The sequence below is a fragment of the Cyprinus carpio genome, chromosome B2 (assembly GCF_018340385.1).
Source record: "Cyprinus carpio isolate SPL01 chromosome B2, ASM1834038v1, whole genome shotgun sequence".
In the NCBI taxonomy this organism is placed as follows: domain Eukaryota; kingdom Metazoa; phylum Chordata; class Actinopteri; order Cypriniformes; family Cyprinidae; genus Cyprinus; species Cyprinus carpio.
This window is the reverse complement of record NC_056598.1, coordinates 149,861-167,844: the sequence shown is the minus strand read 5'-3', so window position 1 is coordinate 167,844 and position 17,984 is coordinate 149,861. Positions and strand designations below refer to the sequence as shown.

The 17,984-nt window shown below is 34.3% G+C and overlaps 1 protein-coding gene across 2 annotated transcripts in view; it reads left to right on the top strand.

The window, feature by feature from the left end:
* dis3l2 (DIS3 like 3'-5' exoribonuclease 2) overlaps nt 1–17,984 on the top strand; it is a 97,843-nt gene that overhangs the window by 62,576 nt on the left and 17,283 nt on the right. The window contains exons 12-17 of one of the 2 annotated variants that reach the window (XM_042717632.1): nt 6,140–6,247; nt 6,904–7,137; nt 12,364–12,443; nt 12,672–12,855; nt 14,463–14,549; nt 14,750–14,897. In XM_042717632.1, the coding sequence (XP_042573566.1) occupies nt 6,140–6,247; nt 6,904–7,137; nt 12,364–12,443; nt 12,672–12,855; nt 14,463–14,549; nt 14,750–14,897 (841 nt within the window). The remainder of the gene's footprint in view (nt 1–6,139; nt 6,248–6,903; nt 7,138–12,363; nt 12,444–12,671; nt 12,856–14,462; nt 14,550–14,749; nt 14,898–17,984) is intronic. The other variant, XM_042717633.1, reaches the window with a different exon arrangement.

Sequence of the window (17,984 nt, the reverse complement as noted above, 5' to 3'; positions counted from 1 at the left end):
GGGCCTTTTCAACTCATGGCCCTAAAGGTCTCTAAGAATTTAGAAAGAAATCGGCCACTAGTTGGCGCTAACGAGTTTTATGGCTCGTTAATCACGTGGTGTTTCACATATCAACACAATATGCATATCATTTGATAGATCTCCTCATAATGCACAACTTTGCCTCAAGAACCATTGCTGTCAATCAAATCATTCAATAATTATTCACAAATATGTTAAAAACATACTTTTGCGAACTAGTCCTAGGTTTTTTACCTGATCGGAACCAAACCACTGCAGTAACATTCTCTGGACACTCTAGATCAATATTTATCAAAAAAAAAAAAATTGAAATTTGTCCTTCAGTTACTTGTAACAGTGTCATTTATTAAAGGGGTGTGGCCAAATATACCCAAAAGACTATAAAACCTAAATGAAAACTCAAAACTTTACGAAACTTGGTGAAAACATATCTCAGATGGCTCTTAGGAAGCATATAAAGTTTCATGATGATCGGACTTTAGGTGGCTCTATAACAGTAAAAAGGGTCTCAAAAACACAAGATTTCAATAGAAAATGACTTGAAATTAAAGAACATGTTCATATAGTCACACAAATACTGGATCTTCATATCATATGATAGATCTCCTCATTCTGAACAACTTTGCCTCTGGGACTGATGCTGTCAATCAAATCATTCATTAAATATTCACAAATGAATTAAAAACCTACTTTTGCGAACTTGTCCTTGGTTTTTTGCTTAATCTCAATCAAACCACTGCAGTAATATTCTCTGGACTCTCTAGATGAATAATTATCAAAAAATTTTGAATTTTGTCCTTTGGTTAGCTATAACAGGTTAATTTTTAATAGGGGTGTGGCTATAATACCCAAAAGCCTATAAAACCTAAACGAAAACTCAAAACTTTACGAAACTTGGTGAAAACGTGTCAGATTACTCTGAACAAGCGTGCAAAGTTTCATGGAGATCGGACCATAGGTGGCGCTATAACAGTAGAAATGGGCTCAAAAACAGGATTTATATGGTAAATGGCCTCAAATTGGTTGAAAATGCTCATATTCACACAAACACTAGATCTTCATATCATATGATAGATCTCCTCATTCTGAACATATTTGCCTCTGGGACCAATGTTGTCAATAAAACTGTTAATTAATTATTAGAGAAAATAAATTAAATAAGCTACTTTAACAAACTAGTCCAAGGGTTTTAGCTGAAAATCAATAAAACCACTGCAGTACAATTCTCTAGCCTTTCTAGGTATATAATTATCAAAAAAATGTTGAACATTTGCATTCAGACAACTATAAACTGGTCATTTTATAATATGCTCTTTACATAGTGTACCCAAAGGCCTATTAATACAAACAGAAAGCCCACAAATTCTCAAAACTCTGTAAAATAATGCATAATTTCATTCTTAACAAGCATGCAAAATTTAAAAGAGATTGGGCAGAAAATAACACTCTAATAGTTATAAAAGTTAAAACACAGTGTTATATGAGAAATTACAATTTATAAACACTAGATGGCAGTGGAAGACCACTAATGAGCTCATTCAATTAACTATAACAGTACAGTTCATGGCTTTGATTGATTCATGGCTTAGACATTATAAAATCACTGCTGTAATATTTTAAATCTCATTGAGTCAAAGTTAACAATCTTGTTCATACAGACACATCAGTTTTTACAGTTTTGCCAGATTATGATTACAGTGAAACCTGAAAATGACATCTAAGCTCTTTAAAAGAGAAGACTTACAATACGTTTTGTGTCACTTATCAATTATTTCAAATATCTATATCTGCAACAAAATGTGTGTGCATATATATCAGTGTATGTGTGTGTCTCTGTCTGTGTGTGTGTCTGTGTGTGTGTGTGTGTGTGTGTGTGTCTGTGTTTGAATTTGCTTATAGAGTATTAATAAACTAGTTTAATCAATTAATTTCAGTCTGTGTGTGTCTGTCTGTGAGCCTGTTCTCCATTTTAGATGCGTTTAACTGTCATCCATACATCCAGGTTGGCCAAGACCACCTCAAAGGCCATAATGTGCTTGAACCCCGTAATTGCTGCTTGCAGCTATATTTATTATTATTATTATTATTATTATGATTATTTCACCCTAAAACTGAACGGGCAGCCCAAACCGTAAGGCCTAGAGAGCTGAAACTTGGTCAAAAGGTAGTAGTCTTGCTCGCTACTCAGGTGCAAAGAACTGGCCCAATCGGCCAAATGGGGGCGCTACAGCACAAAAAACTACAATTTTAGACATTTTTGGCTGTAGCTCATGAACCGTTTGTCGTAGACTCAAAAACATGGCATCGTTGCAATCCTTGGGTAAGCCCGAACAAAAGTGTACACTGCCTTTTTTTTTGCTCTACTTAGCATCGTTTTCTCGCAAAATTGAGTTATATCTGAAACCTACTTTTGCGAAGTAGTCCTAGGTTTTTCACCCGATCAGAACCAAACCACTGCAGAAATATTCTCTGGACACTCAGTATCAATAATTATCGAAAAAAAAGTTGAAATTTTGATTCTTATGCGAAACAGTACACCAAAAAGTGTCTATGCTAACGTTAGCCAAATGTTATTTTAGCTATAACTCTTGAACGGAATTAGATATCTTCACCAAACTCAGTACACATGTGTATAAGCTCAATCTTTGGTCAAATTTTAAAAAAAATGCGCACCTCTGCCACTTGGGGGCGCTATAAGACAGAAAAAAACACACAAATGTCTATAACTAGGCAACCGTTGGTCCGATCGACTTGAAAATTGGTATGCAGTGTCTTTGTCCAAAGGGACACAAGTATCTATGATGACATTCGTGTATCTCAAAAAACATGGCTATTGGCCAATGAATTTTGAGCAACTATTAGACAGGGATAACTGAGGTCGATCGGAACGAAACTTGGTGGGCATGTTCGACTCATGGCCCTACAGGTCTGTAAGAATTTTGAAAGAAATCGGCCACTAGTTGGCGCTAACAAGTATTTTGGCTCTGTAATCACATGGTGTTTCACATATCCATGCAATATGCATGTCATTTGATAGATCTCCTTATAATGCACAACTTTACCTCAAGAACTATTACTGTCAGTCAAATCGTTCATTAAATATTCACAAGTATATTTATAAACATACATTTGCGAACTAGGCCTAGGTTTTTCACCCAATCGGAACCAAAACACTGCTGTAATATTCTGTGGACTCTCTAGATCAATAATTATCGAAAAAATTTTGAATTTTGTTAAATAATTTTTTTTAGAAAAGGGGAGTGGCCAAACATACCCCAAAGCTTATAAAACCAAAACAAATAGTCAAAACTTTATGAAACTTGGTGAAAACGTGGCAGATGACTCTTAACAAGTATGCAAAGTTTTGTGGAGATTAGTCCATAGGTGGCACTATAACAGTTAAAAAAGCCTCAAAAACACAAAATTTCAATAGACAATGTCCACCATTTGTAGAACAAGTTCATACATTCACACAAACACTAGACCTTCATATCATATGATAGATCTCCTCATTGCAAACAACTTTGCCTCTGGGAGTGAAGCTGTCAATCAAATCGTTCATTAAACATTCTCAAATATGTCAAAAACGTACTTTTGCGAACTTGTCCTAGGTTTTTCGCCCAATCGGAACCAAACCACTGCAGTAATATTCTCTGGAGTCTCTAGATCAATAATTATCAAAAAAAAAATTGTCCTTTGGTTAGCTACAAGGGCTAATTTAGAAAAGGGGTGTGGCCACATGTAACCAAAATCCTATAAAACCTAAACAAAAACTCAAAACTTTAAGAAACTTAGTGTGAACATATGTCAGATGGCTCTTAACTAGCATGCAACATTTCATGGGGATCGGACTATGTGTGGCGCTATTACTGTTCATAAGGCTTCAAAAACACAATATTTCTGTTCTAAATGGCTGTTCTGTTCTAATAAAAAACCTCATATATTCACACATACGTTAAATTTCCTTTCATTCTAAACAAGCATGCACATTTTTATTGAGATTGGCAAAAAATAACACTATAGTAGTGATAAAGCTTAAAAACAGTGTTGTATGATAAATTGCATTTATAACCACTAGATGGCAGCGGAAGACCACTAATGGGCTCATTAAATGAACAAAAACAGTACTTGTCATTTGTTTGCTTGTACACATTTTAAAATCACTGCAATAACTTTTAAAATCGCATTGAATCAAAGTTTAGCATTTTGATCAGAGAAGCAATAATTCTTCAGACAAACTAAATATTAGAAAGCTACAAGGGTGATTCCACATTGAATAAAAGCTTAGGAAAAATTGTTCTATTCGTTGTCTTTTTACTGTGTACAACAGTACAGTGATGAATAGTTTTCACTTTAGATTAGGGGATGCAGAAAGTGTTATAAATTACTTGTATACATATACAAATAATTTGTAACAGGTAAGAAATGTCTACAAATGATATGTAACACATTTACAAGTGATGGATAGTTTTCACTTTAGATTAGGGGACGCAGAAAGCTTTGTAAATGATTTATTCATGCGTTTACACATCTATAACAGGTGTTTGAACACTTTGTAGTGTGTACTAAGTACTGACTGGTGAGGGTATAGACAGCTGTCTTCTCTGACACACATGGAGTCTTTAACTCTGTGCACCTAATGTGAGCTTCAGTGGAAGGTAAAACCGGATGAGAGGTTCACTTCATCACTAGATCCCACACAGTCCACACAGAACCCAAGTCTGTGCTGATGAGTGAAAGGATTTAACACAACCCACTGGAATCACCTGACTAAGGCATTTATAAATGTTTATCCACTTCAAAACAAATGAATTACTCTTCTTAAAAATAGTGCTTTAGCATACCTGCATGCTAACAAATTTGCCAATAAATCATATACTGATCATTTACTAATGGTTTATTCATCATTTGTGCATTATTAACAATTGTTTATTGAGATAATTATACAAAATTTTGACAGAAATACTTCAATGATTTATAAGTGATAAATAATGTATGAACTAATAACTTATAAACCATCTACTAATGATCAGTTTGATTTATTTCATGATTTCAACTTTTTTTTAAGATAACTTACAACACATTTGTAAATCGTTAGTATACCTCTCATTAATCATTTATGAATTAATTCATCATTCATCATTAATAACCTGTAAGTGACTTATAACTGAATTAATAAAACATAACTAAAATGTTAACTTATTACTTATTAATCATTTATGAAAGTATAGTCATCTTTTGTAAATGATTCGTTCATTATTAACTAATAATTTATAAATAACTTATAACAGAACGTTATTATAAAGTGTTACCGTAGTTAAGGGGTTAGTTCATCCAAAAATGAAAAATCTCTCATCTACTTTACCCCCATGTTCCAAGCCCATAAGGCTTCTGTACATCTTTTAAGATAAATGAAGACATTTTTAGTATTCGCTCACCATTTTTGTACATCCATTAAAAAAAAATAAAAAAACTGACAAAAAGCTATAGTAAAAGTAATCCATATGAATCAAGCAGTTTAATCGAAGTATTATGAAGAGACATTGCTCACACTGATGAACAAATTTAGTTTAGGGTTTTATGCATACAGTATGTAAACATTGATCAATGAGCATACTGTTCAAAGAGGTCATCAAATACTGTATCTTTAACATGAAAGCTCAACAGTGCTTAATGCTCGAGAACCAATGAGGTTTCTCAAATGTCAGTTAAGTTTTACCATATTTAATGAACACTCTCTATATGCATTTACCAGTGTTTATAAATAAATTAAATCTGTTTATCACATGAAGGGATTGTTTTTTTGTTTTTTTTTTTGGTGTGTGTGTTTGTGGTTTATCCCTGTAATATTAAGTAACTTAATTAGTCCACCATAATAGTTCCAAATGAAACCAAAGCAGGATCAATTGTTGTGTCTCCAAGCAATACACAGTACTGGAGTTTAATTTATCCATGTTTTTGAATGTATAATTTCAGTGAATGATACCTTTTATAATTATTGCATTTATTATCTTTATTTATTTATTAAACTACATTAAGTTGTATGTCATTTTACATTGATAGAATAGTAGTACATTGTATAACCTTTTTCTTTATTTATTTATTTATTTTGCTGCAGGTAATTCCCATGTTGCCTCGACTTCTGTGTGAGGAGCTGTGCAGCTTGAATCCTCTGACTGATCGACTGACATTCTCTGTTATTTGGAAGCTTTCTCCAGAGGGAAAGGTGTGTCATTATGTCTTACACTCTCATTGAAATCAAATCACAAAACACTAAAATCCACAGGGCCCTCTGCATTTCTGGGGCTGTCCGCACTCCTTTCTTATTACAGGCTTACATGGCTGGCTGTCTGTCTGAACCAAAGTAATAAAAGTTAACTATCTGTAAAATATTGAATTGCATAGCATCATATTTTTGTGTTGAATTGAATCGAAACGGATCGCACTATGTATCGTATCCTTTGCTATGCATCGAGATCTGTATCGCATCAGCCTCAGTTATGGAGATACACATCCCTAGTAAATACATCTCAAATAATTTTCCTTATTACTTATTCATGCCCAAGTGCATGAAGGGAAAAACAGGATCGTAACTCTGACAAGCTTAAATTGAGTATTTATATAGAATTTACACTTTTTTTTTCTTTTTCTTTTTTTAAATTCTTGCCTGAAATTAATTAATGTATAAATTACATTTGTCACTGTACAAGGCCTCCTGTTGATAGAATAGGCCTCCAGTTGTCACAGGGCCTAACCATATTACCATTTGTCCATCTGTGATGACAGTCCTGTCTCAGAATAATCTGAAACCCCTAACCAACACCCCCACCCCCCACCCCGTTCCCATTTTAATTATAGTATTTTTTCCTTTGTACTCTGTAGATCCTGAGTGAATGGTTTGGCCGAACTGTTATCTGTTCCTGCATTAAGATGAGTTATGATCATGCTCAGAGTATGATTGAAGCTCCTGACAAGCACTTCAGTGCTGAAGAGCTGCCACCCTGCTCCACGAACCACAGAATTCATGAGATAAAAGAAGCCATTCTCAACTTGCACAACATTGCCAAACAACTCCGAGCCCAGCGCTTTGAGAGCGGAGCTTTACAGCTTAACCAGGTCAGACAGACCAGACTTCAGTCTGGACATTTATTGTAACATCAGCGTGTGTTTCATTTTACTGAAATACACAATCTCATCTCTGTGGTCACGCTTTGTTCTCTCTGGAAACAATAATGATGCTTTGACATTAGTTCCAACAATTTTATTTAGCCTATATATATATATATATATATATATATATAATAATATAATATAATATAATATAATATAATATAAAATAAAATTGTTGGAACTAATATCAAAGCATCATTATTGTATCAAGAGAGAAAGCGTGACCACAGAGATGAGATTGTGTGTGTGTGTGTGTGTATGTATATATATATATATATCTATATATATATATGTATATATATATATTTCACAAGGTTTAAGTATATGTATTTTATGTAGTTTTTTGCAAGTGGATGGGTTTTTCTTTTTTTCTGGATAGTGGATATACATACATATAGGTTTACTGTAATGTGAGGGTGATTTCACTACTGTGGTTCAGTCTGTAGAATTGCTGAAAGACTAAAGAAGTGTTATAATCATGATATTGGAAAAAAGATATTGACTTTTTTTTTCTTTATTTCCACTCACTGCTACTTGTCACTTACCCACACTACCAATGTCTGAAATAAGTATAATTAAAATAGCAAAATATTTTGGAGACCATGGGTGGAGTATACTGTGTTCATTTGGTAGCACGTAAATATTAAAGGGGTCATGAAATGCCTTTTTTTAAATTTTATACTATTATCTGAGGTCCACTTATGTTATCAAAATTTTTACATCCAAAAACATCATCATTTGGAAATACTATGATATGGTCTAAATCCTCACTGGAAATCCTCACAGAAACCATTTTTCTCTAAGAACATGGTTGTGAGGAGACTGCCTTTTCTAGTATCTTTGACAGAAAAGGCAGGGGCCACGGCCACCCCTGTATAAACTCTGGCCACCCCTGTGGCCACCCCTAGGATGATTTGCAGTGGCTACTATTAATTTAAATCTATTTTAAATCTATTAATTTTAGATCTATATAATTTATATATCATTTAATATAGTTACTATCACACGAAGAGTGACGTTTTTCTCCAGAAGTCTGCATAATTGCAAATGTGACATTGATTTTATACAACAGTTCAATAAACAAGAAGTTAATATCAAGAGTTTTACGTTTTAGACAACATATTCACTTTTTGCGCTCTATTTCTAAAAACAAAAATCATTCCAAACACAGCCACTGTTTTGCGTCTCTGAGCAACATGATAGTGTTTCGTTCCTGAATGAATCAACCGTTTAAAAGATTTGGTTCAATCGCAATGACTCACTTATTAACAGTGACTCGCTGCCACCTACTGGCTGTTTTAATTTCACATTTAAGTACCATTTTATTTTTTAAACAATTTTAAACATCAGTTTTCAATGTTTTATGTTTAAAATATCAAAACTATTAATTTGTAACTCCAGGTTAAAGTATTCCATGTCCCTCAGAGCTCCATTAAACAGTGTGTAAAAACATCTAAATGGCACTTCAGATGCAGTTTCTGTTTTCTCTCTGCATTGCAAAGATCAATTTTGTTGATACTGATTGCATTTGCTTGGTAACAGCCCAAATGCAAGTGTCTGACTTAAAAGATGGTGCACACTTTTAGAAAAAAAATGGCGTAAAGGTAAAAAAAAAAAAAAAACCCCTCAGCTGTCAGCATACTTAGAAATAAGATATCAGCACAATAACACACACAGCAAAATATTGTCTAATTTTCGTTATCGATAAAATCCCAGAAATCACAGAGATATAATGTTTTTTTGTCAATATTGAAAACCCTTTATTTATTTATTTTTTGATGTGCCACCCCAAGATTTACTGTGGCCTCATCTGGCCACCCCTATTAAAATTTTCTGGGGGCGCCACTGAGAAAAGGGAGATTTTAAATTGATCTGTTATTAACACATTTTCCAGGATTTTGTTTTTTTGTTTGTTTTTTAACCCTCTGAAGTCGATTAACGCGTATATGCGTTTTGGGGTATTTTCTCCTGATAACCCCGAAAAGAACTTAAATTACACTTTCAGTTTTGATGGTACACATAAGAGCAATACATCAATCGAATCTGTAAAGGGTCTACTTTTTTTTTTTATACAGACATAACAACAAAACTTTGTGCACTAATAAAATAAAGATAACAAACAAGGAGTGCTGTCTGCAGCCTTTGTCTGCGCTGATCTTCATTTACAAACACGTCATTAAAATGAACTGTAACTCAGTGAATACTCAACACAGAGACGTGAGAGAGATATCTATAGAAAGCCTGACATGTCTACTTTTAAACTAAACAAGTGCTGCCGAAAACAAATATTCTGTGATAAAGTAATCCATATGAAAACAACGCAATGTCCGTTTTTTCACGTCTCCCTTCATTATCTTCTAATGCATCCACGCCCCCGCGCTGAACGCGCTTTTGAGATGATAATGTTTCACTGAATCGCGCGGCTTGAATACGCCCACACAACAGAAGACAAGGAAGCGAGACTGTTCTTCAAGTTTTTTTTATTTTGCTGTTTGCTTTGCGATAAGAGGAATAAGACATAATTCACCCCAAAAAGATGTAATGTGGTTGAGGATTTGAGATTTGGATTTCCTCAGAAAAAAAGAATGAAGCACTTTATCCAGCAGAGATCATAAACATGAGTAAGTCTCTTTCTATTTATTTATATATTTGTACTAGTTTTCACATAACGTGTAAACATTTTACTAGTTAGACTTTTTCCAAAGACTTTCCAAACTATAATTCCTGACTAAATGTATAATCAAGTGAAATATTATGAATTTTCAATAACAATATACACTACTATACCATTCAAAAGCTTGATGTAAATAATGTACCAATAAATGTAACTGTAACAAATGTAATAAACAATGCTGTTCTTTCAATTTATCCCCCCTAAAAAACCTGAAAAAAATATTCTCAGCTCTTTTCAAACATTAATAATAATAATGATAATATAATAACAATAAATGTTTTTTTTTGTAGAAAATAAGATTGTTAAAAGGATTTCTGAAGGATTGTGTGACTGGAGTAATGATGCAAAAATATTCAGTTTGAAAGTCAGCTTTGATTGTTCCTAATAAACTGTTTAACTGCACTCACAAGTGAATATTAAATTATGTTGTGGGATAATTAAATATATTCTAAATAAACTACAAACATAAAATGATATACATTTATTTTGTAGTCAAATCTTCCTTGTAACTCTTCCCCTCTCAGTGACACAGCTGACTGAATGGCTCATTATGCAGCTCATTATGCAGGCCTTTGTCTTCTCAGGTGTGAATTCATGATAGTTGACGCCTACTCGCATAAGACTTTTAACAACAAAAAGTGTCTTAGAAAATTTAAATCAATATATTGTTTTCTGTAAGTGAGTAAACAAGATGATTTTCAGAAGAAGATAAAAGTAAAAGTAGACTTGTGCCGCATTTTTAAATGAAAATCACAGAGACCAATGCGGCAGAGAGCACACCCTGTTTGTTTTCTTTATTTTACAAAAGCACAAAGTTTTATTGTTGTTATGCGTGTATACAAATAAAAGTAGACCCATTACACATTCGAGTGACAATTACATCGCAATAATTATCGTAATAATTTTATCGCCCACCCCAGCCAAATTTTTTTTTGCTAATCAGTGCAGATTGTCATTTGTCGCCCTTATGCCAGAGTCCAATATCTCTGAAGCATATTTTGATGGTTAATAGTTTTTGGTTGATTCTTAGGAAAACATTTTTAAAGTGGTTCCTATCATGCCATCCAAAAGGAGTTTTTCTCAATATCAGTAAAAAGTCTTTCTGAACTCCCTCAAATGCCTTGGTTATAGTTCTGAGTTTTCTTCTGGGAATGTACATGTCACAGTATCTTACATTCTAGGTATTATCAAATGGCCAGAGTTTTGAGTTCCAGAGTCCAATCTTAATGTGCCCCAGGGAATTGGTTTTCCCCAGTGAGCCTCACTGATAAGTGCTTTTCTTAATGCTTTGTTTATATTTTAGCCTGGCTCCATACCACGATCTTCTGTTTACTGCATATGCATCTCCTCAAATGGACAGCTGTTGTTTGAAGTACACCTGACCAATTCATACTACAAAATAACCAAATCATGAAGAACTCCGTAAACCTTGAGATTATTATTTGTGACATTTAAACAAAATATATGGATATGATAACGTATAAAAATAAATTGAAGAACAATATCTAAACTTTTTCTATCTCAAATTAACTTAACATTTTCATTTCATTGACAGTTCTATTAAACATGGACCTTTGCTTTTATTAAGGCTCATTTCTGCTGTTTTAGGCACATTTTGCGCAAACTTGGTGCTTAATGTAAATGGAATTGCTCACTTTTACAAAGTTAGGCAATTATGCTTTAATGATGCTGCTCAGTGTCCCAAACGGAACCTTTGAATATCATTTGAATATTTGCATTGCATTTACATTTAGTCATTTAGCAGATGCTTTTCACCAAAGCAACTTACAAATGAGGACAATGGAAGCAATCAAAATGAACAAAACAAAAGAGCAATGATACGCAAGTGCTATAACAAGTCTCCGTTAGCTTAACGTATTGCACGTAGCAAGGTTTATTATTATTATTATTATTATATAATGAATAAAAAGAAAACATAGAATTGAAAAATAGAGCAAACTAGTGTTACAGGCCTTTTTTGCTTTTGTTAATAGTATAATAAAAAGAAAAGAAATAGAATAGAATACAAAAATAATAGAGAAGCTAGTGTTACTTTTTTTAAGAAAACAAGCAGTTAGTAAATTAATAGAGTGCAAGTCTAAGAGGCAAGTTTTTTTTTTTTTTTTTTTAAGAATAGAATTAGAATAGAGTGCTTGAGTTAGAGGGTCAAATAAAGATGGAAGAGATGTGTTTTTAGCCGATTCTTGAAGATGGTTTAGGATTGTATATTATAATAATAGAATATTGTAACAAACTAACAGCAAATTTTGTCAATGCCAGGAATTAGATCACTGCAGAAAATCTTGTTGGACCTCATTAACTAGTATTGCATACCCTTGGATTAATATAAGTGAATCAGGATTATTCTAAATGACAATAATGCCTACAGTAATTTGCATGAAGCACTCTGCTAACTCCTCCTCTGTTTTGGTGATCTGTTTTAATGACAGTAGCAGTAAACATTGCCTAATCAGTTTGTTGTTATTTCCTGGTTACAGCTGAAGCTATCTTTTAGCCTTGATAAGGAGTCCAGCATGCCTCAGGGCTGTTACGTCTATCAATATCAGGACAGTAACAAGTAAGAACTCACACAAAAGCTATTGCTATGACTCTGAATGTGGGTTTTGCAAAATGTTCACACTTAAAAAGGTTGCAAAAAGGTGGAACATTTCTAGTAAATCTCAGAAATATTACAGAAATTTTGGAAACTTTCCAGGATTTTTCAGAATTTTCTGGGAATTTTTGGAAAGTTTCCAGAAATATACCAGAAATTGTCCACCCCTTTGCAACCCTACCTATAATATAGACTGGTGGAGGAGTTCATGTTGCTGGCAAATATGGCGGCTGCCCATCAGATCTACCGCACATACCCAGAACTGGCCATTCTGCGTAGACACCCGCCACCCCAGAGCAAGATGGTAGATGACCTGCAGGAGTTCTGTGACCAGATGGGCCTTGACATTGACTTGAACTCATCCAGAGGACTCCATGTGGGTATTTAAAACTTTACAACGTAAACAAACAACCCAGACAAATTGACATCTGACTCAAGTCACCATTATTTATAGTGCTTTACATAATACGTGTTTCAAAGTGGCTTCAAGGGATAAACAGGAAAATAACAGAATCAATGATTCATATTACTTTAAATCAGTGATTCTCAACCCGCGGGCCAGGTTAGCATTACAAATTCAAATGCGGCCCACCATGCTGAATACAATAAAAAAAAAAAAAAAAAATGAAGAACTTTCAGTTTTACAGTTCATTTTAGTTTTTACATTAATTCAGGCAAAAGGTAACACCCATAGCCTACTACACAGCAATCATCCTTAATAGCAGAAATGTGGCAAAACATCTCTGGAAGAGAACCTCAGATTATTAAATTTGAAACTTTCCAGTTTTGGATCAGTATAGACTACATTTGTGAACACACATTTTCAGCAGTCGCATGTTAGGTCATGCTTCCGTGTGCGTCTTACAGACTGCAACTTACAATCGCAGCTTCATTGTGTTGTTACTCCTTTCGAGCAGAATTTCACAAAATTGGTCAGCTTCTGACAGCATCAGGTGTTTTATTAATAGCAAGTAGAATTATTTATTTATTTATTTATTTCAATGAATGTAATGATTAGATATCATAATATTTAGGCTACAATATTGTAAATATGGTTGGTTTGTATTGATGACATATGTAAATGATATGCGTGCGGCCCCGTGAGACTTGCACTTGGACCATAGTGCGGCCCAGTGGGGAAAAAAGGTTGAGAACCACTGCTTTAAATAATAAACAAATTAAAATGTTGCTATAGAGCAGCTCTTATTCAGCTCAATTCTGTTCATTGTTGATTCAGTTCTGTTCTACTCTGTAAAGGTCCTCATATATGAGGAACAGGTTTAATTCAGCTATAAGCTGCTCCACAGAATCCAATAATTATTGAGCTCAAGTCAGTTTTATGTTGATTAAATTCAGTTTAATAACAGTGTTGATGTTGCAAATTGCTCAATTATGAAACTAATCCTATTTAGCTATAAAGCAGCTTGATAGAAAACATTAGTTTCTTCATCCAGCTCAATTCAATTCAAGTTTTGTTCTCATCTGATAGTGACAGTGTAGTCAACCTGACACAATGTGACAAACATCCAAAGTCAAGTAATGGTTTTGATCTTACTGGAAGTAAAAGTTTACTTTCTTAGTTCACATTGTTTAGTTCCAAAATATCAAAACTTGCACCACGTGTGAAAGAGAAGTGTTTTTTAACTTAGAATGCATGGGCCAAAATGTTAACCAGTAGCCAAATTGCTATTTAGATGTTGTTTTAGGATACTGTTATAGGTTATGTGGCCTTTCTAAAATATTTGTAATACCATACAGAAAGTGTTACTTTTGGGATATATCAAGTTGCTTTTAAAGAACAAAAACATGACTTTCGATCTCCAATTCACAATCAAAAAGCCTCCTTAAAAGTGTATGCCAAAATGTTAAAAAACTAGGCTTGTTGCCTATTATTAGTCATTGTTGCAGGAAGAATATTTGTGTGTGCATGTGGTCCAGGTATGTGTGTTTGGGCTCACTAATGTGTGTGTATTGTTATGACAGAGGAGTCTGAATGAAAATCTTGGTAATGATGAGTATGCTGCTGCCAGGAGGGAAGTTCTTACTCATATGTGCTCTAGGGCAATGCAGGTAAAATTTTGCTCCTGTTATCAACATTTTAAATATACTTTCTGTTCTTTCATTCTGCTATTTTGCTGTATATTTTCATCAGATGTAGAGCAAGAAAATATTGTCTCTTATTTCAGTTTTTTAGAAAATTAAGCAGTAGTGACCTCTGCTGAAAATCTTGTGATCTAATCAGAATTATTTGATGTTGTGGTTCTGTTTAGATGGCGTCGTATTTCTGTACTGGAGCTCTGAAAGATGAGAATTCCTTCCATCATTATGCTCTGAATGTTCCTCTCTACACACACTTCACTTCACCTATACGGCGCTATGTTGATGTCATAGTGCACCGTCTACTGGCCGCCTCCCTTAGTGAGTTACTCTACTGTTAAGTGAGGTTGCATGTGGCTAGTAGTTGACTCTGCTTCAGCACCACTAGGGGTTTTCAATGTCCTGCTGCCTGTTCTCTAGTGAGATCCATACTACACTTCCACTATTCACTGAATGGAGTCAACACCGTGAACACAGTTTAGCATGTACAGGATGATGATGATAATGAGGATGTGACTTTTGTTGACTTAAGTTTGTGTTTTAGATTATTATTGTGCTGAAAAATTCCTTAATGGAGGCCTCCAGATTTTGAGAAAAGTGAAAGTTGTGACATTTGCCAAGTATGGTAACCCATACTCGGAACTGGTGCTCTGCATTTAACCCATCCAAGTGCACACACAAAGCAGTGAGTACTAGGGAACACACACACCGTGAACACACACCCGGAGCAGTTGGCAGCTATCTGCTCCAGTGCCCGGGGAGCAGTAGGGGGTCAAGTCAAGTCACCTTTATTTATATAGCGCTTTTAACAATACAGATTGTGTCAAAGCAACTGAACAACATTAATTAGGAAAATAGTGTGTCAGTAATGCAAAATGACAATAGTAAACACTCATTTTTCAGTTAAAGGCAGTTCATCATTGAATTCAGTGATGTCATCATACAGATCAGTTCAGTTTAAATAGTATCTTTGCAATCATTTGCAATCAAGTCCATGATATCGCTGAAAATTAAGTGTCCCCAACTAAGCAAGCCAGAAGCGACAGCGGCAAGGAACCAAAACTCCATCGGTAACAGAATGGAGAAAAAACCTTGGGAGAAACCAGGCTCAGTCAGGGGGGCCAGTTCTCCTCTGGTCAGACAAAACCAGCAGTTCAATTCCAGGCTGCAGCAAAGTCACATTGTGCAGAGGACTCAACTGGTTCCTGTGGTCTTGTCCTGGTGGTCGTCTGAGACAAGGTCTTTACAGGGGATCTGTATCTGGGGCTCATCTAGTTGTTCTGGTCTCCGCTGTCTTTCAGGGCTGTAGAGGTCCTTTCTAGGTGCTGATCCACCATCTGGTCTGGATACAAACTGGATCTGGTGGCTATGGTGACCTCAGAATAAGGGAGAAACAGACTAATATTAGCATAGATGCCATTCTTCTAATGATGTAGCAAGTACAGTAGGTAGACAACCAGAATGGGTATTACCGCTGCGTGTACCGCCGCCGCAGGGCCGCGGCGTTAACTGCAAGTCAGTCGTGTGTTAAAATCATTTGCGAAACTACCGCCAAGTGGCACAAAGGGACGGATTGCGAAATGAATGTAATTGTAAAATGAGATAAAAGGAGGAAGTAAAACAACAATGACATTATGATATAACATTGTAACATCTTTAAAAACCATTAAAAAATTTACAGTGAGTTAATTTCAAAACATAGGATAGTCTTAGGCTACAGTCTACTCATCAAAAATTAAAAGACCTTTACACAAAGGTCACGAGCAGCTCTGTTTCATCTCGGAGACGCGTTCTGTCTTTGCGCTTGCCAAATTCCGCCGTGTAAATAGCAAATCCGTCATGGCACGAGCGCAACTGGCTCTTAAAGTGAATGGAAGATTTGACTCTGATTGGTTTATTGCACGTTACGCCCAAAAGTGGATTTGGACACGGCCTGAGTGCACCTGCGCCGTGCGCTTGACACTTTGCGTTTAGATCGTTAAAATAGGGCCCATATTATATTATAGTGTATAATATTATACTTTACATAATAATATATAATGTACTTTTTATACAGTAGAGAGAGAGAGAGAGAGAGAAATTATTCCCGGGTCTAAAACATACATAGCTGGTTTTCGTGCACTTCAGCAAGTCATTGACATATTTACATGCATTAAAATAAGGCTATTTTAAGAAATAATTGAATAAATTAAGTTGTTTTTATGCATTTAAATAATTAGACATGCTAAAACACAGAATTTGATAACAATAAAACATATGGTGAAGAAAAAATAAAACATTTCATAGGGCCCTAAACATTATTTTTGTTAAACTTTTAATAAATTGTTGTGAAAATGTATGTGTTATGATTTAAATTAATTAGACATGCTTTTTGATTAATACAATTAAATTGATCCATTAAAAAGGAGTTGAGAAAAAATAAAACGGAAAAAAATGGAATCCATAAAAATTAAAACGGAAAAACGGAATTTGGAAAAAAATAAAATGGAATTCATAGGGCCCTAAAAAAGGAAAGTAAAGTAATAAGTAGTAAAGTTACTTTTCAAATGCAGTAACTAGTAAAGTAATCTCATTACAATTTACAGAAGTAACTAGTAACTAATTAAATTTTTTGAGTAACTACCCCATTAGGATTTGTTGTAAAGTGAAGGGAACTAAAAATATCCTGTTGGCATGTTATAACATTATTAGGCCAGGCGTTATTATTTCTGAATGTAATAAAATGCAACTTATACATGACTTATATATTTTTTTTCCTCTCACAAACGTAATTTATTTTTTTAGCGTGTTCAAAAAAAAAAAAAGTTAAATTTTATTTCAATTTTATTTCAATTTTTGTTTTTGTGTTTCAGAGGAAAAATCATTGTTAAGGTATCTCTCCATTACGATCCGTTCTGAAAGCAGAATTTATGCAAACGTTTATAAAATGCTTTAAAAACTTTAACAGAGATGTCTAAAGGGTATTTAATAGGTCTGCCCCCACGTAAGATTTTTCTAGTTACTAGTCGTTCATTTGTCATTATTCAACTAATCGCAGGTTTATATTAAATTTACATCTATAATCCATAATGAGCCTTAATATATTCCGCGCTCAACCACATGCATTAAATTTGCCACAAAGCACAGGCAGAAGTAGCCTAATAATTGTGAAAAAGGAGACATTTTAATTATTTATTAATAAATGTTTTCTTGTTGGCTGCAAGATAAAATTTACAGTGCTGGCTCTCTTCAATGCAACTTTCACAGATTACATAATGCTTTCGTTCTGAATTGATTCGTTTAAAAGACATTTCAAGCTTTCTGTAGATATATTTCTCATGTATGTGAGACACCACAATTTTAAGTTAATTCATTATCAGGAAAAAATTCAAGTGATCAAGATGGCGCCTCCCTGTCATGAATGCGCAT